The sequence below is a fragment of the Clarias gariepinus genome, chromosome 3 (assembly GCF_024256425.1).
Source record: "Clarias gariepinus isolate MV-2021 ecotype Netherlands chromosome 3, CGAR_prim_01v2, whole genome shotgun sequence".
NCBI classification, from domain to species: Eukaryota; Metazoa; Chordata; class Actinopteri; order Siluriformes; family Clariidae; genus Clarias; species Clarias gariepinus.
Window position 1 is genome coordinate 20,868,349 of NC_071102.1, and position 25,509 is coordinate 20,893,857.

A 25,509-nucleotide genomic window follows, 5' to 3' on the forward strand; every position below is an offset into this window, starting at 1 on the left:
TAAAGCATTCCGTTCAAAATGAAGGATTCTTTCCCCAAAACAAATATGTAGTGTCCGTAACCACCTCAAATACATGTTGCAATATCTTAACAATTTAGCATTCAGAATAATAAATTATTTCAGGTTTATTTCTTTTCATGTGAAATCTAAATTGGCCAAGTTTCATCTGAATGATGATTAAGATCATTAAATGATTGAAAATTAAATAAAATAAAAATTACGGACACTACAGTACATAAAAGCGCATCAAATCCTATTTGTCAATTGTGTTTCTTTTTATCTGATAAAAATATAAATGTGTATACATATTTACAAAATAAGAAACATGGATCGGGGGATAAGTAGCATTGAGTTTTAGAAAAATAGTGTTATATGATCCTATCTGAAAATTTACTTTTTCACCTGGGTAAGACACTTTTTAGCGCCAATACCATCTTTTTTTCGGCTGTACGTCTGTTGGAGATCCAAAGCTCACCATTCAGAAAACGGTATACAGTACAGTGAAGCATGGAGGTGGTAATATCTTGTAATGGAGGTGTTTTTTTGCAGCAGAGACGGAGCACTTGTCAGGATAGGAAAATACATAGGGCAAATTTTTGAGAAAAATCTGTTGCTCTCTTCAATGGAAGAAGGTTTTAACTTCCAACATGACAATGACCCAAAGCACACAACAAAACTGACCACACGATGACTGAAGGAGAAAAATGTGAAAGTCCTTGCATGGACTAATCAGAGCCCAAACTTGACTGGAAGACTACAGTCCACAAACGATCACCATCTAATTTTAACTCAACTTGAGCAGTTCTGCAAGGAAGAGTGGGCAAATATTTGCTAGATGTTCAAAGCTTTGTGTGCCATTGAGAAGGCGATTAACTTCAGATGATTGAGTTTACAAGTCTTGTTTTGGAGGGAGTGATCCTTTTCCAAATCAGTGATTTTGTTTTTGGTTGATGTTATATCTTCCACTTGGGATGTTAAGGTTCCACTGAGTAAATATAGCTGGGTAAAACAAAAGGTGTGTCTGCCTTCATTTCAGGCTGCAAAGCAACAAAATGTGATTATTTTAAACAGGTTATTCTTTTCTATACCCACTGAATGCACTTCATATAAAAATTTGTTGTTACATTGTGCTCTTTTGCATGCTGCAGGTTTGTATCAGACAATGCCTATAATAGCTATAAGGCAGTTTGCCAACATAAGCTAATCCAAGCCATGCAAAAGTCCCTTTATGGACCGGAAACGGCAAGGACGTACCCACTGTCCCTGCTGGAGTGGACTGCCAATAGAAAGAAAGCCAATATGGTGCTACAGGTGCACTGTTTCGATGGTGAGACTAACACAGCTTCCCTGACCACCTTTTTTTTAAAAGTAGATTCTTGAAAGGGAAATATTGTTTGTGAAATTTTATTAGCCTTGGCTAGACACAATGTGCAATACAGAGACTTATCTCTTCATCTTATCATTCCTTTCTAATTGAGAACAGATATCGCTCCTGCGGTTTTCACGTGAAACCTAAGTGTGAAATAAGAGGAGGCCTGAAATGGCTTCTAAAGAAACTGAGAAACCGGGGGTGTCAGTCTTCTTTAAGATTACCATCTGCAGTTTCTTACAGTTTGGGCATAGCTGGCATATATAGGGACATGTGTATAACACACATTAAACAAGCACTCACACACACAGCTTTGCACTTGTTTCTCCCATCTTCTTCTCTTCCGTCTCAGTTAGCCTTGCAGAGGTTTTCCATCTCAGTAAACATTTTTAGGGCATTATATAGTGCTCAGAAAAATGACACGCCACCTGATCTGTAGTGCTAAACTGAATGGAAAAAACAACCAGAGGTTTTGTCTTACTTCTTTACATTTCCTCTCTCAGTGTGCTTGTGATTATGGGTTTTATTTTGTTTGTTTGTTTTTTTATACAGGAACCTCCTTTCTGTGTCCTGTAAGCTCATGGACCAGTGGAGAGGATCTGGCTGGAGAAATCCTTCAGCACAGGTACTGTACACTGTATATGCAAGAGGAGAGCAGGTTGGTCTGTCAGGATTTAAACAAGCTATTTTATTTTTTTAATAAGATATTTTATTTAAAAATGTAGACAAAAACGAAGATTGTTGAACTCCAAATTTACCGAGCGGCGTTTGCTTAAAGCATCATACCCCAACAAACAATTTAGTTCCTCACAGTTCCTCATATAAGGACATCACATTTTCTCTTATCTACGTTGTGTGCATGTACTTTTTTTGACAGAAAGTTTTTGCACATTGTCAATAAAGAGAAACAGTGAGTTTGGGAATGAGAACTTAACAAATCTAATTCAATTCAAATTAAAATTTTATTTGTCTCATACACAGTACGATATGCAGTGAAATGCTTGTACGACCGCCAGTGACCTTAAAAGAAAATAAAACTATATATAGGGAATAAATATTAATAAAAAGAAATGCGAAAGAAAATTTAACTAGTAAAATAAACTGTACAAGTAAGCCTTATAATAAAAATATTACAAAATATGGAAATAAAGTGGCAATGGCTGTGCAAATATGCATGAAAAGTGGCTTTAGAAAGTGTCATGTGCAATGGCCAGATATATAAATATGTATTGCATGAATGTGTCCATGATTGTCCAGTCAATGTCAATGTTCAAAAAAAGATATTACTCCTGTGTGGTGGTGTGATTGCGAGACCTTATCGCCTGCGGGAAGAGTAGCACCGATCTGCAATCTCAGTGTTTTTTGGTTTTGTAGGGGTGTTACTGATTCCAGGAAGGGTTGCTCCGTCTTCATGAAGGAGCATGGGCAGTGGGCTGAGCTGGCAGGGCATGATTATGTAATGGACCTGATTGCTGACCTGGAGCTAATGCGAGATTTCCCAAAGCAGAAGTCCTATTTCATCATCTCCGCTGAGAGTCCTACTAGAACCCGACCCAACGCCAGCCTGTTAGTAATATTATTAGTGCAAATAATGTGATTTTTGTAGTGTTTTTTAAAGTGTCTGACAAAACTGTGTTCATGTTTAAAACCAGTATCGTTCATATACTTTTTGTATTTTTTTTTATACAGTGCTCTGTTTGGAAGTGGTTTTGATTCAGATGATGAAAACCCACTTCTTAACCCACCAATGGCCAGCACCAGTCTCCCAGATTCGGATGGATATTACAGTCATGGTCAGATGCTTTGAAGTTTGATTGTTTGTTTGTTATATTTTCCCTTTTATCTTCTTTATATAAATAAAAACATCATTTTTAAATGATCCATGTGATTTAAAACTGAAGTGAGTGAATTAAGGTTTTTGTTGCCAATAGTCGAAAGGCTGAAAATACAGTATGGACACATGATTATGACACTCAGGTGTCCTTGTTTCATTCCATCTCAGATTGAGCCCCTTATTTCCTGTTGTTGTTATTATAAGCTCTGGTCTTCCGAGAGCGCTCTTTGCTAAATTTTATGGCACGGCTGTGATGATTTGTGAATGAACAAGAGCATTAGTAAGGTCAGGCACTAACCCTGAATGAGGAGGTCTGGGGTACAGTCTGTGTTCTAGTTCATCTCAAAGGTGTTCAGTGGGGTTGAGGTTAGGGATTTATCCAGTACACTTGAGTTCTTCCACTCCAACCTTCTCAAACCATGTCTTCATTGACCTTGCTTTTTTGCACAGCAGCATTGTTTGGCTGGAACAAGTTTGTGTTTTTTAGTTGAGTGATGGAAATTTGTATTTGTATTTGCAATCCTGAGCTTCAAACTACTCTGTGGCATCAGTTTGGGAAGAACCTTCTATGGGTTTTTTTTAACTATAAACTGTAATTTATACAGGGATTTATGTTTGTATATTGATTTACCGCATTCATACACTGACCAGCCATAACATTACAAAGCAAAACGTCATGTTCGGTATTATTTAGGTTCCTCTTGTGCCAGCTCTGTGACAGCTCTGGCCCCTCAGGGGATGATGCCACAAGACCTCTGGAGGTGTGTTGTGGTGTCTGGGACCAGGGTGTTGGAAGTGGATCCTTTGGGTGGGGGATATGGGAAATTTGGAGGGTGAGTCAGTGGGCTCTTTGCCTGCCTTGACCCATCCTTGGTGCGCCGTATTGCACTGGTTGTTGTGGTTTAATTAAATTTGAATCAATACATTTTTATTTACATATTTACAAAATGATGGAAATAAGTTTGTGAGGAAATATGTATAAATCATAATGATCAGATTGTCCTTAACGACCTTCTTTATAAATAAGTAGCGCTGAGGGCGACAGTGTCGAGTGAAAATCTCCCTGAGGATGTCAGTACCAAGAAACCTTGAGAGGAACCAGACTCAACAGGAAGCCCATCCTCATTTGGGTGATAACGGATAGCAGGGATTGATCATGTTAGTGTGTTAGGAGCCTTTAGAATACTACTGTAGCATTGATGTTTTCAGCAATTTATGCTCCATTGGCTTTTCTGTGGGAACAGAAAACAGGCTGTCCTCTGGTCCCCGGGGACATGGGTCTGTCTCACCAGTTTGCTGGTATATAATTGATAATCAGTGTTTGTGTGGTGTTAATGCTTTGACTGATCAGTCTTAATCCATATGAAATACTTTCTTTTTTTTATCATTTCCGTACTACTAACAGAATCCGATTTTAGCGAGGCTCCCCCTCAGAGAGGTATGGACCGCTATCTGGACAGCTTATTCGACCCAGTGCTGTCTGATGGTAGTGGGGTAGGTCTCTTTAACTCCTTCTATGTACTCTAAGTTGATTTTTTATGTCCTATTAACATAGAATGTGTCTTGACAATTCAGGAAAAGAGTGTTAAGGGCGTCCTAAATATAATCCACTAAAGCTTATACTGACTTGATTCAACACACTGCTGCTTGTAATTGCTCTTTGTTATGCTATGAAATAAATGAACATTATACTGTATACGGTACATTCATAAAAGTATGAATAGACCAGGTCAACTGTTATCTCCACCGCATTCTGTGGATCATTTGAACCTAGATGGATGTAATTGATTGAGCATCAAATGACCAGTTGGCACCAGGTTCCCAGCAGCGAAGCCGATTAAGTTACTGGATTACCGTATTTCTTACAGCATTAAGCTCCGTGTCATTTCTTAGCCAGAGGTCGTTAAACCATTATACTCTTAAAAGGTGTTTTCAGACTCCCTTAATGTAATGGCTGTCATCCAGAAACTCACTTTCTGTCAGGTTAAACCTAAACAAATGACTTGATACGATTTCTTCGCCAAAAACGATGCAGAAGCCAAAAGGTAACTTCATTAACGTTGTTGCCATAAATTAGTAGCGCTGTAGACATAAATGGTCAAATTTCTGCCAGTCGTAATGCTTAAGGGGAGAAAATGAGAGCCAGATAATTGAGGTAATGGTTAATGGGCTAAGCTGCTCTTAGAGAGTATAAGGTACTCCCAGGGGAAGATTGATTTCTCATGTGAGTGAACACAGAAAGGGCTCTGGCTCACATAGAGCCTGTTCTTCTCTGCCTTTATCTCAGGATCTCGAGAAGTCAGCCAGCATGTCCAGTCGGATGAAGGGAGCCGGGGGGATTGGAGGTGAGGATGGAGCGGAGGAGGAAAGGACACGGGTGAACAGGCCTTATCCCCCAGGACTGCAGCCCGGCGGTGAGTCATTCAGCTGCCTCTCTTACCGTCTGACTTCACCGTCCATTAATTATGCATGCGAGCCCTTGTGTCAATCGGTGGCTAAATGCAATCATCAGCCTGCCGGGTCGAATTTAGACTCCAGGTTTATGGAATTTTGTTCAATGAGTTTTGCAAGGAACGTTCCTACTTGCATTATTATTATCTATTTCTGTATGCTTGCACTGATTGTGGTTTTAGATGCTAAAGAAAGACGACTATGTTGATTTTGTTCTTATTCAGCTCAATGTGGTCACCTGCTCGAAATGTCCTTCCAGGGACATTTCGAGGGACTTGATATTGTTTTGAGAACAATATCAAGATCTGCAATACTTTATATAAAAGTTTACAATAAAGTAACAAAGTTATGTTTTTTAGTAAAGACATCGATTAATACTGTTTTTTAAAAATAAACTGGCAGCATTTTTTTCTTCTTCTTTTCAGCGGTTCCTGTTCTACCAGTTATGGGAACTATGATGCCACCTGTGCCCATGCCAGCTATGCACTCTGTACCTTCAACTCTTGCTCTAACATCTACAGACTCTGTTCCCTCAGAACCGCCTGTTTCCCAAATGCCATCAGTACCCACAGTACCGTCAGTACCACAAATGCCAGCTATGTCAGCTGCACCTTCTATGCCAGTCATGCCACCTTTCCCACCTTTCTCAGCTTTACCGAACGTGCCGCTTATGACTGGTGGAGCGGGTATGAATGCAGCAGATCACTCTTTATATTGGCACAGCTTGTTTGTTATAACATCTGAAGGGATTTTAAATTGAAGTCTAAAAGTCCTCCTTAATGTTCTAATCATATCAGATCCCAGTGTCCTTGCGCAGCAGCAGCAGGCCATCATCAACCAGCAAGCCATCATACTAGTAAGTATTTTGAGCTCTTGTACAGTGTAAAGCCATCGATCCACCACTGAGATTTTAAAATTGCACCGTCATAGATTTAGTTGCTGCTGTGTTGTGCTGTTTAACAGGCTCAGCAAATGACGATGCAAGCAATGGCCCTTCAACATCAGATGTATAATTCAGCAAGCAGGCCATACACTGGTCCGTCTCATCACAGTGAGCATGTCTCAGTGCCTCGCCCTGTCCAATCAACCCCAGTGAGTAAACAAAACACTCAAGACACTAAAAATGGGCTTTTGTATTTAAAGCTTTTTATTATACAGTACATCATAAATGATTATAAATATATCCTTTATTATACCATTAAAATTGCCTTATTCATTTTATTGTCAATATATATTGTATACATACATATTGTACCTAATAATACTTAATTTATTCTTAAGAGTATTTCTCACTCAGCTTGGTCTGTAGTTTGTATGATGTACTAAAGGTTTTGCTTTATGTTACAGTCTGTTTTAATGCTTAACACGCAGTACTGCACCTTGGTGTGAAACATATGAACATTTCAAATTTTGATCTTATTAATTTGCAATGCCAGCAATAAAAGCAAAATATTACATACAAGGCATATTATCCTTTACATATTAGCATTTCTTTACGGCGGCTTAATACGTTTGCATGGTATTGTGTACAACCAACCTCTCAACACAAAAATATTAAATTCATCTCCATTTATTTCTAATGGCCAATGAAGCACTAAATTTTAAATTTACAAATACAGTCATACACGATATGATATGCAGTGATTTTTTTTACATGACCTTAAATTAAAAAGGAAATTGAGTATTTTAATAAAGATATTAAATAACTATATAGTAATAATTAAGAAAAGAAAAATAGAGTATCAAAAGGAAAATATTTAAATAAGAAATAAAATAAAATAATAATAAAAAAAATTACAATATAGAAAATATAGAAAGCTTTTAGCAGTAAAATTTTATGCTATGTACAAGTACTTTGAATAGAATCAAAATGAAATGGGAATGTCCAGTCATGAGGATAACAGTGTTTTAATAGTTTTTTAATAAAAAATGAAATCTCTAAAACAAGAACAAATTCTAAAATGTCTCTAATTGGAAATATTATTTATTTTTGTTAGTTTATTCATAGCAAGTTAGTATAACTTATTATTTATTTAGTGCTGTTGTTAAGTGTTTTTAGTACATCGTTAGCTTTATCTTAACAGAACAAATCTGAAACCGGACCAATTCCACACGGTCATGTTCCACCTGGCACTGCACAGAGACCCCTCCGGCATCATTACGGTAAGTCAGAATTTCCCAAATTATACCCACTGAATGATTCACCTATCAACCATTTTTGAGATACAAGTCTGTTCATTATTATCTTCTAATTGACGAAGGTCAATCGAGTCAAACCGGGGCTTGTGATGACACTTCCGGTGAATGAGCTCGTAAAACTGGTTGACTGTTAGGGAAAACTTCGAGCACAGTGCGTTGATAAGACGCCTTAGCTGCAGTAAAATTATTGAATGGTGCAAACGTTTTAAAACGAGGCCGTACCTCAGCGAATGAAGATCCCGTACGAGGAGCTTGGAGCTGTATCAATCATTCACCAACACCACTTACACATTACAGGAACTCGACTGGGAGTTATTGCCACGTCCCCCGTACAGTCCTGACCTCGTTCTAAGACATTTCCACATGTTTGGGCCATTAAAGGAATTCTCGGGAGGGTGCCGTTTCAAGCAGTCCGATCACGACTCCGGCGTACAGAGAAAACTTTTACCTTGATTGTGTCCAAGCACATGGTGAAGCAGGAGAAAAAAGTCCCAGTTTGACTTGAACACTTCTCATAAGTTGCTTTTTCGCCTGTAAGTGAGTAGGTCTTATAACTCATACCCAAGCAGGTCATTAATTCTTGAATATTTTTCTAGGCCAGCCCAGGACAGTACCATCAGAGGATGTGGTGAGGTCCACCATCTCAAACTCTGAGCATATAGAACCAAGTCACAACATCAAAGACATCATTAAACAGTACCAGCCTGGCGTAGTCAAACCTGTAGATGTACAGAGGTCTGTATAGTCCTACAACCAGTTTAACCATTATAACTGCCTACGCCTGAACTGATAATACAACATATAAGTGTTCAGTACCTCAGCTATTCTTAGAGTATACTAAAGCTACACATGGTTTCATGTTTTGTACATCTGTAATTACAGAAGAGATGCTAAAGTGTTTATGAAGAAGCCAGACCCTCATGATGAAGCTATGATGATCCTTAAAGACCAGATGAATGCCCCACCTACACAGGTAGATCAGTTATCAGCAGCTTGGATTTCACACCTTACTCCATTACTAATAAATAATTGACCCATTACCGCCTTCTACCTACAGAAAAAGCCCTATAGTCCAGGCTCTTCTTCTTCAGATGTCAGAGGGATTGAAAGACTGCAACCATCAAAGAGCACAAAGATGAAAAGATCACCTCCAGTACCTGCAATCAGTCAAAGGTCCCCAGCTCCGCCACCCAGTCAGTACAATTTATTACAAGACACAAGAGAGATACTGGACTTCATTTATCATACTTTATTGTACCACACTTTAATATCATAATTGTATTTATAATATATATTATTTTTTTGTGGGCCACAATAAATATAAATACAGAATTACAAGTTTCACCTGACACTGTTTTCTGTCATATACATCTGTAAATATTAATTAATATCAGTCACCTTTAGTGCAATGCATGTTCATGGCATAATTGATTTGCATTCAGTGATGCCCACCAAACTTCATAAAAGGTCAAGCTAATCGAGAGCTGAAAGCCTAAATTAAGAACCACAATGAGACAAAAGCAATTTCTCAAAGGCAAGTTAGTATTATATATTTTTAATCACATCTACATCCATAAAAAAGAAGCGTAACATAACCTGCAAAGCACAACATCTGAAGACAAATTACAAAAAAAGGGAATTAGATTGGATTTAAAGGTAGGTGAAAAGAAAACTGCTTGATATGAAAAACAAGGGCAAAAAAGATAACTGCACCGTACTCAGGTGTACTCATGGACATCACGCACCTCACACTGGGGAACTACTGTGTTTAATTTAATCCCAGCCGGTGTCGGTCAAAAGCTGCTGATGTTGTGTTATAAAAGCAGGCGGGCAGGAGACTGAAATAAGGAGACCTGGTGTATTTGGGATGTCTGATGATGGCACACTAGGGACCGCAAGGCTTATTGTGGGTAGACCTAACTATAGCAGATCGGTCAAACAAAACGTGGCCACAACCAGGATTGGCACTAAATTATTGGTAGGTTGAATTTATGATGGCTCTGAAGTGTTTCATGGCATTAATCGAAGATGCATTGGCAAAGAGCACTAATTCATGATCCAGCTTTGATCCTCTGGGAAAGAAAAAAAAATCATACCTACCTCTAAATATCTCTTCCCCAGGGCTTGTGCTAAAGCTTAAGCAACAACATGCTGTACATTTTTGACATTTTAAAAAATGCCAGTTAACCATTATATTATTTTTTTTAAAGGCAACATTTTGTTCCTCTGAATTATACACTCACCTAAAGGATTATTAGGAACACCTGATCAATTTCTCATTAATGCAATTGAATGCAATTGAAAAAAAAACTGAATGTCAGAATGGGAAAGAAAGGTGATTTAAGCAATTTTGAGCGTGGCATGGTTGTTGGTCCCAGACGGGCCGGTCTGAGTATTTCACAATCTGTTCAGTTACTGGGATTTTCACGCACAACCATTTCTAGGGTTTACAAAGAGTGGTGTGAAAATGGAAAAACATCCAGTATGCAGCAGTCCTGTGGGCGAAAATGCCTTGTTGATGCTAGAGGTCAGAGGAGAACGGGCCGACTGATTCAACCTGATAGAAGAGCAACTTTGACTGAAATAACCACTCATTACAAATGAGGTGTGCAGCAAAGCATTTGTGAAGCCACAACACACACAACCTTGAGGCGGAGGGGCTACAACAGCAGAAGACCCCACCAGGTACCACTCATCTCCACTACAAATAGGAAAAAGAGGCTACAATTTGCACGAGCTCACCAAAATTGGACGGTTGAAGACTGAAAAAATGTTGCCTGGTCTGATGAGTCTCGATTTCTGTCAAGACATTCAAGTGGTAGAGTCAGAATTTAGCGTAAACAGAATGAGAACATGGATCCATCATGCCTTGTTACCACTGTACAGCCTGGTGGTGGTGGTGTAATGGTGTGGGGGATGTTTTCTTGGCACACTTTAGGCCCCTTAGTGTCAATTGGGCATCGTTTAAATGCCACGGGCTACCTGAGCATTGTTTCTGACCATGTCCATCCCTTTATGACCACCATGTACCCATCCTCTGATGGCTACTTCTAGCAGGATAATGCACCATGTCACAAAGCTCGAATCATTTTAAATTGGTTTCTTGAACATGACAATGAGTTCACTGTACTAAAATGGCCCCCACAGTCACCAGATCTCAACCCAATAGAGCATCTTTTGAATGTGGTGGAACGGGAGCTTCGTGCCCTGGATGTGCATCCCACAAATCTCCATCAACTGCAAGATGCTATCCTATCAGTATGGGCCAACATTTCTAAAGAATGCTTTCAGCACCTTGTTGAATCAATGCCACGTAGAATTAAGGCAGTTCTGAAGGCGAAAGGGGGTCAAACACCGTTATTAGTGTGGTGTTCTTAATAATCCTTGGATTTATGTTGGGTTCCTTTTTTAATTATTAAGAGTTTTTTAGATTTATTGCTTCAATTAATATTAATATTCAACGGGTTTCACAATTTTTCTGAAATTCACAGGTGAGACTGAAATAAATAAATAAATATTAATGAAATAAATTTTAACCTTACAGTGTAATTTGTAAATACAATTGCAATAACAAATTGGCAATTGCACTGATTGGCCATAACATTACCACCACCACCAACACAACCAACACAGCAGTTAATCAGCCCGTCTCGTCCAATCCCACAGAAAAAATATAAATAATGCAGCACCAATCCCTGAAATAAAAGGCGCCAGAACACCCAGGACACCACAGCCTGCAGTGCACGGAGCCAAGGGCAGATCCCAATCTGATTGAGCACCCATGGAAATCACCAACCTGAACCCACAGCACCCAAAACATCTGCTGCAAATGTCCTGGCGACAGACACCACAGCACACCCTCCAGATGCCCTACTGAGCCACAGCCTAAGGGTCCAGAGCCACCCAGATGGCACAAGGGGAACCTAAAACCTTGGTGTCTTTAATGTTATGGCTGATCAGTCTGTCTGATTTAAAGTGTATAAACTAAGTATCGCACTAGTGAGTCTTCTTACGTCCAAATCTCAGAAGCTCATGAATCTGTCTTTTTCAAGCATCACAAATGATTTTAAAATGATAAATAAGTGACTGTTAACCAATAACCAGGTTTATGTTTATCTAACCATGCATGTGTTCTCCAGTATCTCGAGACCTTCCTGTTGAGGAAGAGACCGTACAGACCCAGCTCCATAGGAGGAGCAGCGAAGAGCACTACACCTACACAAACGTACCCTGGAAGATCTACCTAAGAAAAGAGGTGTGTGTGTGTCTGAGTGTGTGTGTGTGAGTGTCTAAACACTGTGTTCACTGTTCTAGTGTCATGTTCTTTTGCTTGTTAGGTTTTCTATCCCAAGGACAGCTTTAATCACCCACTGGTGTTAGATCTCCTGTTCAAGCAGGTCTGTGTTTTTTTTTTTTAATTGCACACGTGAGATTTATTTTCCTTCATATCACCTGCTATAGCTGGACGACGACTCCTGCTGATTTTAACAGTAGGTTCTGTTTTAGATCGTCCACGACACATTCTCAGAGGCTTGTATTCGGATCACGAAGGAGGAGAGACAGAAAATGAAATCCCTTTTTGGTACGGCGCAGAAATCAAATACAAATTGTATTATTGGTCAGAGTCTTTAGGATGTTAAATCGACACATTTTAATGCTTTAACAGCTGAGCACAACATTGACGCGGGTGCCACGACACAAGACGACAACGTGAAGACAAAGGTGGTTGTTGCCGCCAAGGACACCTGGGAGATCTACTTCTCTCGTCTTTTCCCAGCATCTGTAAGGAACTCCTATCACCATCTCTTATGTCCTATTCAAACTCTTGGGTCATTCTACATGGAGAGTGTTTTTTACATGTGTGTGTGTTTCAGGGGAGTGTGGGCACTGGTGTCCAGGTCCTTTCTGTGTCCCACAGGGGCATCAAGCTGCTGAAGATGGTGAGGAGCAGCGCGCTGGCCCCAGATTACTTCCGGGTTTTAAGACCATACAGGTACGCTGAAGAAGATGATCGTCATCAACCCGCCATCACAACACACACGGCTTTTACTGATGTGTTTGATTTTGTTTCCACATACAGCTACACAGATATCATGTTTGTCACCATTCCCTCTAAGAACATGCTGGAGTTCAACCTCACCAACGAGAAACTGATTCTCTTCTCAGCCAAAGCTCCTCATGTGAAGACCATGATCGACTACTTCATCACAGAGTTGAAGAAGGTGAGCTGGCGCCGGTTTGCACTGGCGCTGGGTCCGGGGCGGGCAGTGGTGGCGTTGTGGAGTAATCGTGTTCTCTTTCGCTCTAGGACTCAGATTATGTGGTTGCTGTGCGTAATTACGTTACAGATGACAGAACAGTGCTGAGTTTCCACAAAGGAGACATTATACGGCTGCAGAAAATGGAGGGGCTGGAGGAAGGTGAGGCGGAGTTACGACCAAGTCTTTCACACTTAAACGCCATTTTCAGGCTTCATTTTGAAAAATTATGGTCTGCAGACACACACATGGTTATCTTTAACAAAGGAAATTTGTTGAAAATTGCTAAATATTCATCTTTTAGATGAAATATAAGGTACATGACTAGCACTGGTTTTACATTACAGCATTTGATAGACAGCCGTATCCAGAGTGACTTACATTTTTATCTCATTACATATCCGAGCAGAACTGGGTTAAGGACCTTCCTCAAGGGGCCTACTGTATAATGGTGACTTGGTGGTTGTGAGGTTTGAACCTTGAACCTGGGACCTTCCGAACCGTAGTCCAATGCCTTAACCACTAAGCTACACCTTGGCCCCCTCAAATTTGCTGAAAGCTCTTGCATTAAGTACACCCAGTTATATCTGCTATGTCCTCCAATCAGGATTGCAGTAAAGCTTCTTTGCGACAATGACCATTGTTAAAAGCGATATACAAATAAAATTGAATTGATCAGACCTTTTATAGTCCAACTCAGAATTTATTATTTGACTTATCCAGAGCTTAAGGGCCTTGCTGAAGGGCCTGACAGGGCAACTTTGTGGTGCTTGGGTTTGAACCTGGGTTTGAAATTCCGATCACTAGTCCATAAACCTTAACTAATACCTTAATCTTAGCTTAACCACTGAGCTACCCCTGCTCTACTAAGTTGCTCCACAACCAAATATTACAAAAACACAATGAGAGCATGAGTTTGCAATATTTTTTTTTATTAACACTTAAGAAATTATTATAGATACTACATTTACATTGCCACAAACACAATTTATTTATACATTCTACCAACAATGTGACATGTGGAATTATAGCGTTTTGCAAATTCCTTGTGACCCAAGTAAACAGTGCACAAAATCTTTTCTAACAGCTTGCAACACTTTTTGAAAAATTGAGATATCTTATTTGGCAGTCAGCATGTTCATATGGAAAACATAGTTTGTAAATGTTTATTTGTCTGGACCTCTAATCCCTGTGACTGTTCTGTAGGCCACTGCTATGGTTGCATTGTCAAAAAGAAGGTCATGCTTCTTGAGGAGATAAAAAAAGACACATCTGACTTTGGTGGGTCAGTGTACTCCGTCTGCATGGAGTGATGTTCAGCTTTGGTTTCTTTGTCATCGTTCTATCTCTTTCATTGTAGACAACTCTGACATAGATTATGACATATATTTTCTTTTTCCTTTTAATGAGTCCTAATGTATTTCTAAATGTAATTTCCCAGTAGTTAATTATTGAGTATTGTAATACATATTGTTATCTTCTGGCTTCCTGAAGGCTGGAAGTTTGGAGCGGTCCATGGTCGTGCAGGGGTTTTCCCTGTGGAGTTCGTCCAGCCAGTGGCTGCTCCAGATTTTATCAACCTCCCTGTCGACAAGAAAGACGAACCCAAGAACAAGCAAGGTCATGTGGCAGCCTCGGCCGCCGTGGCCGTAGCTGTAGGTTCCACTGCTGCAGCTCATGAGCTCGACCGTTCCATCGAAGTATGTTTGTTTTGCTGACATGAAGACTTCTTTTCAGCATTCATTAGTCAGTATAAAGAAAATCTTCTCACTGCTCAACATTTCATGAATATATACTAAAAGCTGTACCCAAAGTAAATATTTTTTTTTATTATCTGACATGAATCCTTCATGTTTTATGTGTTGGTAGAGTCTTTCTTTATATAAAGGAGGTACTAGTCACAAAAAGTCTCTATCACGGAACCTAACTCTCTTTGTCGCAGTTGATTGTCTCCCACTGTGTCCCAATGGTGGTGTCGTCTCCGTATACATTCTGTAGCGCAGTGGGAGACCATCAACTGAGACCAAGAGAAATTTCAGAGAGGATTCGAGAGCTGGGTCAACAGTGGTGCAAATGCATCGGTTGTGATGGAGACAATGTTGAGTAGTACCTTTGTATAGATGAAGAGCTTCTCTACCAACATGTGTAATTCGACTGACCTACTGTATGTTAGTTAGTAAAAACGTTATACCCGGTTTTGCATGAGTTTCGGTACAGACATCATAGTTCTTAGAAATCAAATAAATGTAAATATAAAAGTGTTGCAGTATGTTAGCAGGACCATACATGTTAAACTTTGAAGTTATTAAATATTGTATGAAACAATACTGTTATTCTGTAAAATACTGGTTTGTATCAGTGTCTTTGCTTTTATCCTCATCCTATAAAAAGAATAACATGCTCCCTCTCTCTCCTCTAGGTGGCTTCACCAGGCGGTGATTATACCGAGGCCCATACAGACTTCAGCACCATGGAGATTGATGAGAGGATCCTGCAGGACAGCCAATACAACATGGTGGAGTTTGCCAAGAAATATTTCAGAGAGGCCCATAGGAAGACCAGGTGTTTTCCTTTAACATTGGAACATACTGTATGTTCGAAATGGTATGGTAGGCTGTCGTGACTGGTGAAAAAAAACTGAACAATCTTGTGTTACTTTCACAGTGATTCACAAAGGCAAAGGTCTAAGAAGGGGAAGGAAACCAAGGAATTATCAGACATAGTGAAATTTTCCAAGGTACAGTACAATCATAATGGCTGGTGTAATATATAGAAATGCTTCCTTAACTTTTTTTTAAGTAATAATTGTTGTTTTTGATGTGCTAAACAGTTTCCAATCCAAGAGTCCTTGATTGAGTTTACTGATGGAAACATGAACAAGGTTGCTGCAGACATTTTCTTGGGTAAGTGAGTGACTTTAATAGGCTTAAATGTTGTCACAATGAAATTACATGAATTTATAAATTACACTTCTGTCATCAATAAATCAGATGGAATAGAAGTTTCGTAATCACTGTAAAAGTTGTTTATTTGACTTGGGTCTGACATTTGTATTTCACTGCTTGTGTATTTAGACAAACTATGAGCATGTGATCGTTCACAGTATTATCCGTGTTCTGAACTGTAATGAAAAGATAAATAACACTATAATTATTAGATGTTTATACGTCAGTGAACGAGTATTTGGATCACATAAATACATGTCTTTCAAGTTCAAGTAGCTTAAATTCAAGTAAGCTTTTATTGTCATTTTAACCATATACAGTTCATAATTTAACAAAAAATCAACAAGCTAAAGCAGAAACCTAATTAGCCAGCTAACTGTAACTGTGCTTTTCCAGCTATAATGAAGTTCATGGGAGACCACCCAATCAAAGGGCAAAGTGAACAGGACATCATCTGCACCATACTAAGGGTACTCAAGTAATCCTGTTAGAATATTTTTAATAACCCTTTAACTAAATAAAGAGACACAACATCTTATTTAGGATAAATTCCATTTCTGTTGCAGCTTACTGGTGAATATGGTTTACTGAGAGATGAAGCGTACTGCCAGGTCCTTAAGCAGATCACCGGAAACATCAGCTCCAAAACGTATCATCTCACTTTTCTCCATTTAAAAAAAAACCAAAAACACTGCCTCGCCAAGAAAAGTTGCATGCTTTAATATTTAATTTTGCCACAGTGAAATTTGATTAAATGTCACAATGTGATGTGTCCCAAAGTCATTTGAGTCCTGGAATATGTCACGTGCCATCAGGGAAGAAACGCTCCATACTGTAGATGTCATTCAGTACATTCAGGTGGTCAGCTGAGAGTCTAGACCTGAGTAACTGATCAACTCCAGATCACAACTCCAGAGGCTTGTACAGTGGACACTATGCATGATGGGAGCATCGCTTCATGTCCTTTCCTTCTTACCCTGACACGCCCATCACTCTGGAATAGTGTGGCATAAAATTACCTTTTTCCATCGCTCCAAAGTCCAGCCTCTATGCTCCCTCCAAACTGAAGCCTTTTTTCTGATGAGTCTCACTAACAAGTGCGTTCTCCTCACATTGTGTTCATATAGAAATCCTCTTACTTTCACCATTAAACATACAGTAGCTCTGATTTCTGCTGATTTTTTTTTATGCAACTTTACCGATTGTTGAAGTGAAGTCATCTCAGATCAGGGTCATTCATGTTTTTTTTTTGTTGTTGTTTTTTTTCCCTGAGCACATTGCTTTCGAGAAGTCGACACTTTAGAGCTGTCCTACCAGGTCCAAAAAAGCGTTGGACACTTCTCTACCCAATTCCAGTCATTTTCTTTCCTTAATGCAAGCCAATACTGTAATTCGACCCTTCTGAAGCAGCGGCCTTTCTGACCAGGCAGTGTGTATATATATAAATATAAAATGAATGCGTTTTGCCTAATAATACTGACATTAGAATTCTCCGCTGTGTTGCTTAGAGATAGCTGTCAAAGAGGCTGGAGGATCCTGTACATTCTTACAGCATACTACCGATGTTCAGAAGTACTGAAGCCCTACCTGCTGAAATACCTCCAAGATGCCTGTGCAGGTCCAGGGGTGCAATACCAGGGTACAGTTCTGTTACAGCCGGAGTTTAAAAATACAGCATGATGATCTTATAAAATTTCATAATTTTAGAAGGTCCTTGATTTTTTTTTTCAGGCATTGCCAAGGCTTGCGAACAAAACTTAAGGAAGACGTTCCAATACGGTGGCCGCACGAAATTCCCTAACACCATGGAACTAAAGGCTATGATGGCGAGTTATCTTAACCTTTTAAATAATTCCTGAGCAGTGGTGTTGTTTCTATCCTTACTTATCATGCTTTTCATGTTCTTGACCACTCTAGGCCAGCAGGAGCTCAAAACGCCAGCTATTCCTTCTCCCAGGTGGAATCGAGCGTCATCTGAAAATTAAGACCTGCTCAGTGAGATGTTCTTTTTTTACCCACATTATTTCAAGGTTACATTATACATACATATATGTGCTTGGTCTAAAAGGAGTGTGAAATGTAGGTTGTTTGGGATGCCATTGAGGAGCTGTGCTATGAGATGGGTCTACACAGCTTGGAGGGAATGGATGAATATGCTGTATTTGTCGTCACAAACAGAGGTGAGAATGCATTAGAACAATATATACTTGGGTTAAGAGAATGTTTGTTATTTAATTGATAACTTGAACCTGTCAATCTGCAGGTCAGAACGTTCAGCCCTTGAGCAAAAGAGAGTACATCCTTGATGTCACTACAGAAGCAGAGCCTATTGACAGCAACTACAGCCTGTGGTTTAGAAGAGTGATCTGGAATCAGCCCCTAAAATTTGATAACGAGCTTGGAGTCACCACGCATTATAATCAAGTAATGTCAAGACCACACCCCTTCTTTTTAACACAGCAACAGTAAAGACATTTTTAAAATATGTTTTGCCTATTCATATTTTTCTTCATTTGTTCTGCAGGTTACCCCAGATTACTTAAAAGCTCTTCTGAACGTGGTGCCGCAGGGCAGGCTGAGCGAACAGCAGCTTCAGCAGGTGTCTAAACTAGCTGCCCTGCAACATCGCGCCAAGGACACCCTCTCTCTTCCCAGCCTGTAATTCCACACTCACTAATCTGTACGACGCATTACAGTGTCCTGAAACAAACCGCAACAATGACAACACAAACAGAAGGAAAACTAGACGTTCAGAAAAACACAAACTCAAAGTGGTTCTTAGTGAACGTTACATGCTTGTAATTTGTAATGTAATTTTTATGAAATCCTCATCTTTCCAATAACATCTCTCGTCTCTCCATGCTGCTAAAGCCGTGATGTCCAGGACTGCATCCCTGTCCCTCTATATGTACTACAGTCCTCCCAGCACTGGCTGAACATGGTGACTCAGAACATGCAGCAAGTCCAGGCCCTGAGCCCCCATCAGGCCAGAGCCCAATTCCTGGGTGAGGGGTTTTTCTAAGCACCTTATTCATTATATACACTGCCTGCCCAACATAAAAGTAACCATTTCAGAATAGTCAAATTCCTGGGCTGCATCAAATCAAGAAATCACAGAGAATTGAAACTACTGGAACTGGGTTAAGAACCCTTGAACACATTATCAAAACCTGGAAGGATAGCATTGAACGTCAACGTTGTGCAAGAAACATGGTTAAAGAAAAAACACGCATAGAGATCCTTTAAATCAAATAATCAACAGTAAAAACCAGAGTAATGTTTAATAGTGAAACTAAGAGCATTTCCATACACACACAATGTCATGAGAACTCACGGGATTGGGACTAATCAGCTGTGGGTCTATAAGAAAACCACTTGTTAGTGAGAATTATCAGAAAAAAAGGCTTCAGTTAAGCATAAAGACTGGACTTTGGAGCGATGGAAAAAGGTCATGTGACCTGATGAGTCCATAGTGTCCACTGTACAAGCCTCTGGAGACAGTGGTATGATCTGGGGTTGATCAGTTACTCAGGTCTAGACTCAGTAACGTTATGGGGCAATAAAATGAAGTCAGCTGACCACCTGAATGTACTGAATCACCAGAGTATCACATCTATGGAGGTTTTCTTCTTCCCTGATGGCACGGACATGTTCCAGGACTCAGCGTGTGAAATGATCTGGCCACCTTAGTGTGTTCTGTAATCAAAGCTCATTATGATTGAATGAAATCTTAGAGTGTGCAACTTTTTTTTTTATTTTTTAGTTTGGGCAGTGTATATGTACTGTACTGTACTGTACTGATAGCAACTTTTTTTATTTCTTTACTTTGTCTCTGTAGGGCTTGTAAGTGTTTTCCCCATGTTTGGCTCCTCATTCTTTTATATACAAAGCAGCAGTAACAGCTCCATCGACTGCCCCTGCGTACTAGCTGTCAATCAAAATGGACTGAACTTTCTGAACAAAGACACTCATGTAAGTAAATGCACAAGATTTTGATTTATAAACAAATATACCTAATATTATATTATTATATATTATTATTATATATTATTATTATTATTATTATTATTATAAAAAAATCTTCTTTATATAAATGGCTGCTGATCTCCAGGAGCTGATGGTAAAGTTCCCGCTGAAGGAGGTGCAGTCCACGCGGACACAGAGGCCTGTAGCTGGCTCCAGTTACCCTTATGTAGAGATAATGCTGGGGGATCTTACATCTCAGCGCATCACACAACTACAAGTAGACCAGGTATGAGAGTTGTAGTTGCTTGATTACACAATATAATTTCGGCGAAATTAATCTGTGTTACTTTCAGTCGGTTTTCTGAGCACTGAAAGATGCTTTGACTTTGCAGAGTCTGGAGCTGTGCCGCGTTATCGCCATGCACATGGACAACATGCTGTCCGTGCGAGAGAAGAGACTAACTCTGCCTCCCAGCGAGATCACACTGCTTTAATGTGGCTCGTTAAACTATTCACTGTCACTCATCAAAGCCTCGATGCTTCAGATCTTAGCATATTGCATCCAACTGGATTTTCACCAGATTGAACCACATTTTACCAAATAATCCACAAAGCTTTTTCCTGTTAAAGGATTACACTTGGAAGAGATAACCTCCACTTTAGAACAGAACTAGCACATTTTTGTGTGTACATTGTGGCTGAACATGATTTCATGGTTTTAAATAGCATGACTACCTCTCAACAAATGTCGGAATTCATTTCATATGACCACCAGGACTGTGATCTAATTTTTTTAGGGGGTAAAGTCTGGCGTATTTGAAAATGAATGTCTTTTTTTTTTTTTTTTTTTTTAAGTATACTATTTTTTCTACTGCTGAATTATGTTATAAATTATTTGCACTTTACTATTTGCTTACATGTACATAGAATAATGATTATATTTGTGTGCTGTTTAAGAATACTACTTCTGAAACAAAAAAAAATCCACAGGTGTATTAGAGCATTTGAGTATTTGATATGTTTACAAGTCAGGGTAAAAATTAGGCAGGACCTCACAGGAGCAGAGCTCCAACACCTTTAATTTATGTGAATGACAAGTGGAGCTGAGCTTCTGTGTTTTATTGTAAAGGAAATTGTAAAACATATTATGGCATATTAAGGTTAATATTCATGATCATACAATATATTTTTACACTGCTTTATGATAATGCTTTAATTTCAAACTTGTAAACTGCAGTTTCACAGTAAACTCAATTATGAACTGGTCTATAAATTTGATTATTCAAGAAAAATGCATTTCCAGAGGTCCTGTTGTGTTATTTATTGTTTACTAACATGGTTGATCTAATATCTAATGAAAATGTTTTTTGAAAAAAAAATGTTGCCACCAGGTTTAGAGGAAAGATCCTATTTCCTCATTAAAGCAGCAGTATGTGGTCTGGTGATCTTCTAAGGATTGACAATTATTTAACAAAAATTGTTAGTTTAGTATTGAAACTCACTATAATTATAGTTATTATATGTATTACTTATTTCTTATATTCTATAGCTTGTTTGAATGATTACATAAATACAACTAAAGTGAATTCAAATCTCTGCTGGATATTTATCGTATCCATACAGAATTTATTTCTAGTGTTCCTGAGATAAGCTTCAGGATCAACCATGACCCTGACCAGGAGAAATTGGTAACTGAAATTAAGTGAGTAAGTAATGCACACTATAACAACTTAAACACAAGGTTTAATTAAGTAACACTAACAATTTTTTTGTAGTTTCTATTTTATCACCCAGCAAATCAAAACTAAAGCTAGCTTTTTTATGTGGTGATTGCTGGCCCCTTGACCCTGTATACAGGATTAATGGTATATAATCATACATACCATAATAATAATAATACAATCCCCTACAAATAAACATTCGAGTTACAAACTTTTGAAGATACGAACAAGCGTTCACGCGAGTTCACTCACTCGAAGTTATATCACATGTACGGTGTACTTTGTCACATGCATGAAGCGTGGATCCCGGCAGCGGTGAAAAAGCAGGTACTGCTGAGGAACGCTAAACAATAACGATAGAAACAAAAGTGAAAATAATTGAGAGATTGGAGCGAGGTGGAAAAAGATGGCAGACATCATTTTCCTGTTAACATGAATCGTTCGATCATCTGCCCAAATCTAAAGGACGAGCGCAAGATCGTGGAACGTGTTAGTTTTAGACTGTGTACAGCTAAATGTATTTATGTAATTGACAGTGTTTGTTAAACAAAGGCATGTTATACAAAAAGTAAACAACAACAACAAGATTTGCAGTAAGGAAAAAGGAAATAAAAAAAACAACTGTTTACAATTTAGGATGCATTAATGAGAAGGAAAAAATGCTGTAAAAAATATGAATATAAAAATACTGCTTTCTATGCGTGATGATTGTGTATTCTGTGATTGATTCAGATTTTTTTGTCGTAAACGTCACTAATTGGCCTGGGACTGATTAAGGTCAATCCCGGTCCGCTCTCACTGATCCAGCCCTGATTTTGGCTGCGCGTTGTGGGCGTGGTCTGACTGATGGGCCAGCTTTTCCCGAGCGCTGATTGGCTGAGCGCTCGGAGATTCCTGTGAACTCGTCCTGCTCTCAAACGGCGCGTGCACACAGCGGAGGAGTCGCGCGACACTCGCGCATGGGATCCGCGTCACCCTGATTCAGTCTCGAGCGCGTTTGGAGCCTCTGCACCGGGACGCACGATGATGAAATTTCGGTTCAGGCGGCAGGGCAACGACCCTCAGAGGGAGAAAGTCAAGCAGGAGCTGTTCGCGTTCAATAAGGTGAGTCCGTGAGACACCGGGACGGATTTTCTGTTTCCAAACATGCGGGTTCAGCTTGCGGTGTAAAAACCTTCAGGAAACACCGGATGCGGGCTGTTTTGTTGCTTCATCTGCTGGGAATGTTGCGCTTGATGCAAGATGATCGAACCGCCGGCGTTCTCACAGTTGTTACATTTGAACACAAAACAGTTACAAAGTGGCTACAAGATCAAAGGGCTTCTCTTCATGCAGCACAGCTTTTCTGTTTCATGTTATTTATTGTTTATTATTCAATAGTGATTGAATTTTTAAAAAAACATTCTTCGGTTAAAAATGTAAGCTTACGATTTCTATGCAACTTTTCTTGCAACTAATTCATGCACAAAGCTTGGCCTAAAAAAAGAAAAGAAAGTAAAGGAAAAGATGATAAAAAAAAAATCCAAACTATTATCTGGAAAAGATTTGGGCCTCATTTGCACATCAAAGCCTAATTTGCATGTCCAGGCTTTTGAATGCCCAAAAGCTGAAGTCATGTTATAGCTGCACACAATAGAGAGAGTGGGGGGGTGTAAATTTCTTCCACTTGAGTTTAACTCGAACCACAGACCACACAGTTTCTCTGACTTGTTATTAAAACCGCAGTCTGATTTCTAGCCCCATTGGAGGTCTATGACCTATAAAGAACACTTTGAAATTTTTTAAACAATGTTTTGTTTTATTATTTTTTTTATTTTTTTTATGTGTATCATTAACTCCTATGTGTTCAAGTTGAAATGATTCACAAGTGAAACTAATAGTTGTTTAAAGAGCTGCAGAGATTAAAGTGCTAAAGACCATTTCCATGATGTGAACAAAACAAACGCGGCATAGTTGTGGGAAGAACTGGGAGAACCACAAGTATTACAATTGGGTTAAATAATGCAACGCACACACAAGCACGCCTTCACAGAGAAAGTCACAAGTAAACACAAATGCTTGTGCTCCATGTGAACTGCAGCCAAACTATGATATAAAGAGAAAAAAAAGGAATTTTGATTATCTTTCCCCCTTTTATGTTATATAAAATGGCACAAAAGAGAACACCTCCATTTGAGCTAATAAAAAAAAAAACTTTCACAGCACATAGATTTAGGTTACAATTTGGGATTTTCTTGGGCACACAGTTACGGCAAGCTCGTATCAGATATACTATTTTTAATTTTTTTAAAATACCATAGATACACTATCATGCTGGTGTAACATGCACCAGAAATAGCTGTGATTTTCTTGCAGTGACCCAAAGCCAAAACTCTCATCACAAGTCAAACTTTGAGTCATATCATATATATACCAAGTGATGCTGGATGAGAGTTGATCCTTTGATGTCACACCCTGTCATTTGATTTCAGTTGTTAGCGCTTGATTAGGAAGTGCACGTCTGTTCTACATCATTATTCCAAGATCAAATTATCAAGAACAGATTTTCTAACTTTACATATTTGTTTTATTACAATTACTGCATGACGATAATGATAGAAAATCATTCGTCCATTTGGAATATGTTAAATATGTCCTTACGCAACATTTTAGTATAAGTATCAGTCATTAAACCAGAAAGTCTGCAGTTGATCTGCATTAAGTTTATTTCGTCGTGCCGCACAGCCGAGTATCAGCAGATGTCGGGATGCTGAAGTAGTGCGTTTCAGTCTGTCATGTGCATGTAATGAAAAATGTATGTTTCCTCTCCGTTTCATCCAGGCTGTCGAACATGGATTCCCCAATCAGCCGAGCGCTCTGGCCTATGACCCCAAACTGCAACTAATGGCCATTGGAACTAAATCAGGAGCCATAAAAGTGTATCCTTTTCAAACTGGACGTATGTCGACTATATTGTCTGTATATGTGTGGTGTTAATGTACCTTATTGTTTTAGTTACCTTTTAAAGCTTCATTAAGGTTTTAATGAATATGGAGTGATGTGTCAAAGAACAAATTTTCTGTCAATGTGTAAAAAGGCCTTGTGAAAAAATTATTTAAAAAAAAAGGTTTCAAAGCGAAAGATCCTCCTTTAATGATCAACTTGCAGATTAGTTAACATGTTATTTCTGCCATTTATTTATTGATTTTATTTTTTGATAAACTTAATTGAATAAAATGGTTATATCCAATTCCCACCCTGTACCAGGGTACTCTATTGCTTGTAGGAAGTGGCGTAACACTCAAAGGGCGGCACTTTATCTGCTCCTTATGTGTGTGAGAGCTCACAGATGTCCGCGATTGGCCGTCATCGCCATGATTGATGTGAAAGCGCTAGAATGCCAAACGCCTCGTGGCTGTGAGAGGCTGCATCACCACCCGGGATTCGAACTCTGGGTGATGGTGGCGAGCTTGTTGTCCCTGCCACACTCTGGGGTTGAATTTATTTATTTATTTATTTATTTATTTTGTAATGAATTTGACAGATTGGCTTATTTTTACTTAATTTCTACCTAAAAAAAAAAGTGTGATGCAGCAGTGCTTTAGTCTCTCAGCTCTCTCGCTTCCTCTCATCTCACGTAAAACACTCCACTCACACATACAGCATACGCTCCCAAACCTTCACCTTTGATGCTACTACTGCCAACGTCATCACGCATGCTAGTTGGTGAGTAGTTGCGCTGAGCGTTTGCTATGAATGCATTGCATTACTTGGAACTTTGAGTTCA

The 25,509-nt window shown here is 39.1% G+C and overlaps 2 protein-coding genes across 2 annotated transcripts in view; both read left to right on the plus strand.

The window, feature by feature from the left end:
• The window catches only part of myo15aa (myosin XVAa), a 33,136-nt gene extending 12,313 nt beyond the window's left edge, over positions 1 to 20,823 (plus strand). Inside the window, exons 28-64 of the mRNA XM_053491373.1 lie at positions 1,149 to 1,327; positions 1,922 to 1,994; positions 2,744 to 2,935; positions 3,059 to 3,162; positions 4,609 to 4,697; positions 5,491 to 5,617; positions 6,080 to 6,340; positions 6,452 to 6,510; positions 6,618 to 6,746; positions 7,739 to 7,817; positions 8,450 to 8,588; positions 8,736 to 8,826; positions 8,911 to 9,046; positions 11,993 to 12,108; positions 12,191 to 12,250; positions 12,360 to 12,435; positions 12,520 to 12,635; positions 12,728 to 12,846; positions 12,934 to 13,075; positions 13,162 to 13,273; positions 14,318 to 14,392; positions 14,606 to 14,811; positions 15,531 to 15,673; positions 15,776 to 15,848; positions 15,942 to 16,014; positions 16,453 to 16,526; positions 16,623 to 16,705; positions 17,565 to 17,695; positions 17,788 to 17,882; positions 17,974 to 18,051; positions 18,140 to 18,236; positions 18,320 to 18,480; positions 18,581 to 18,714; positions 18,928 to 19,061; positions 19,895 to 20,028; positions 20,168 to 20,308; positions 20,415 to 20,823. Of these exons, the coding sequence (XP_053347348.1) occupies positions 1,149 to 1,327; positions 1,922 to 1,994; positions 2,744 to 2,935; positions 3,059 to 3,162; positions 4,609 to 4,697; positions 5,491 to 5,617; positions 6,080 to 6,340; positions 6,452 to 6,510; positions 6,618 to 6,746; positions 7,739 to 7,817; positions 8,450 to 8,588; positions 8,736 to 8,826; positions 8,911 to 9,046; positions 11,993 to 12,108; positions 12,191 to 12,250; positions 12,360 to 12,435; positions 12,520 to 12,635; positions 12,728 to 12,846; positions 12,934 to 13,075; positions 13,162 to 13,273; positions 14,318 to 14,392; positions 14,606 to 14,811; positions 15,531 to 15,673; positions 15,776 to 15,848; positions 15,942 to 16,014; positions 16,453 to 16,526; positions 16,623 to 16,705; positions 17,565 to 17,695; positions 17,788 to 17,882; positions 17,974 to 18,051; positions 18,140 to 18,236; positions 18,320 to 18,480; positions 18,581 to 18,714; positions 18,928 to 19,061; positions 19,895 to 20,028; positions 20,168 to 20,308; positions 20,415 to 20,516 (4,333 nt within the window). The 3' untranslated portion in view covers positions 20,517 to 20,823. The remainder of the gene's footprint in view (positions 1 to 1,148; positions 1,328 to 1,921; positions 1,995 to 2,743; positions 2,936 to 3,058; positions 3,163 to 4,608; positions 4,698 to 5,490; positions 5,618 to 6,079; positions 6,341 to 6,451; positions 6,511 to 6,617; positions 6,747 to 7,738; positions 7,818 to 8,449; positions 8,589 to 8,735; positions 8,827 to 8,910; positions 9,047 to 11,992; positions 12,109 to 12,190; positions 12,251 to 12,359; positions 12,436 to 12,519; positions 12,636 to 12,727; positions 12,847 to 12,933; positions 13,076 to 13,161; positions 13,274 to 14,317; positions 14,393 to 14,605; positions 14,812 to 15,530; positions 15,674 to 15,775; positions 15,849 to 15,941; positions 16,015 to 16,452; positions 16,527 to 16,622; positions 16,706 to 17,564; positions 17,696 to 17,787; positions 17,883 to 17,973; positions 18,052 to 18,139; positions 18,237 to 18,319; positions 18,481 to 18,580; positions 18,715 to 18,927; positions 19,062 to 19,894; positions 20,029 to 20,167; positions 20,309 to 20,414) is intronic.
• A 1,861-nt stretch (positions 20,824 to 22,684) lies between these two features.
• The window catches only part of llgl1 (LLGL scribble cell polarity complex component 1), a 38,889-nt gene continuing 36,064 nt past the window's right edge, over positions 22,685 to 25,509 (plus strand). The window contains exons 1-2 of the mRNA XM_053492351.1: positions 22,685 to 22,847; positions 24,564 to 24,661. Coding sequence (XP_053348326.1) covers positions 22,767 to 22,847; positions 24,564 to 24,661 — 179 coding nt within the window. The 5' untranslated portion in view covers positions 22,685 to 22,766. The remainder of the gene's footprint in view (positions 22,848 to 24,563; positions 24,662 to 25,509) is intronic.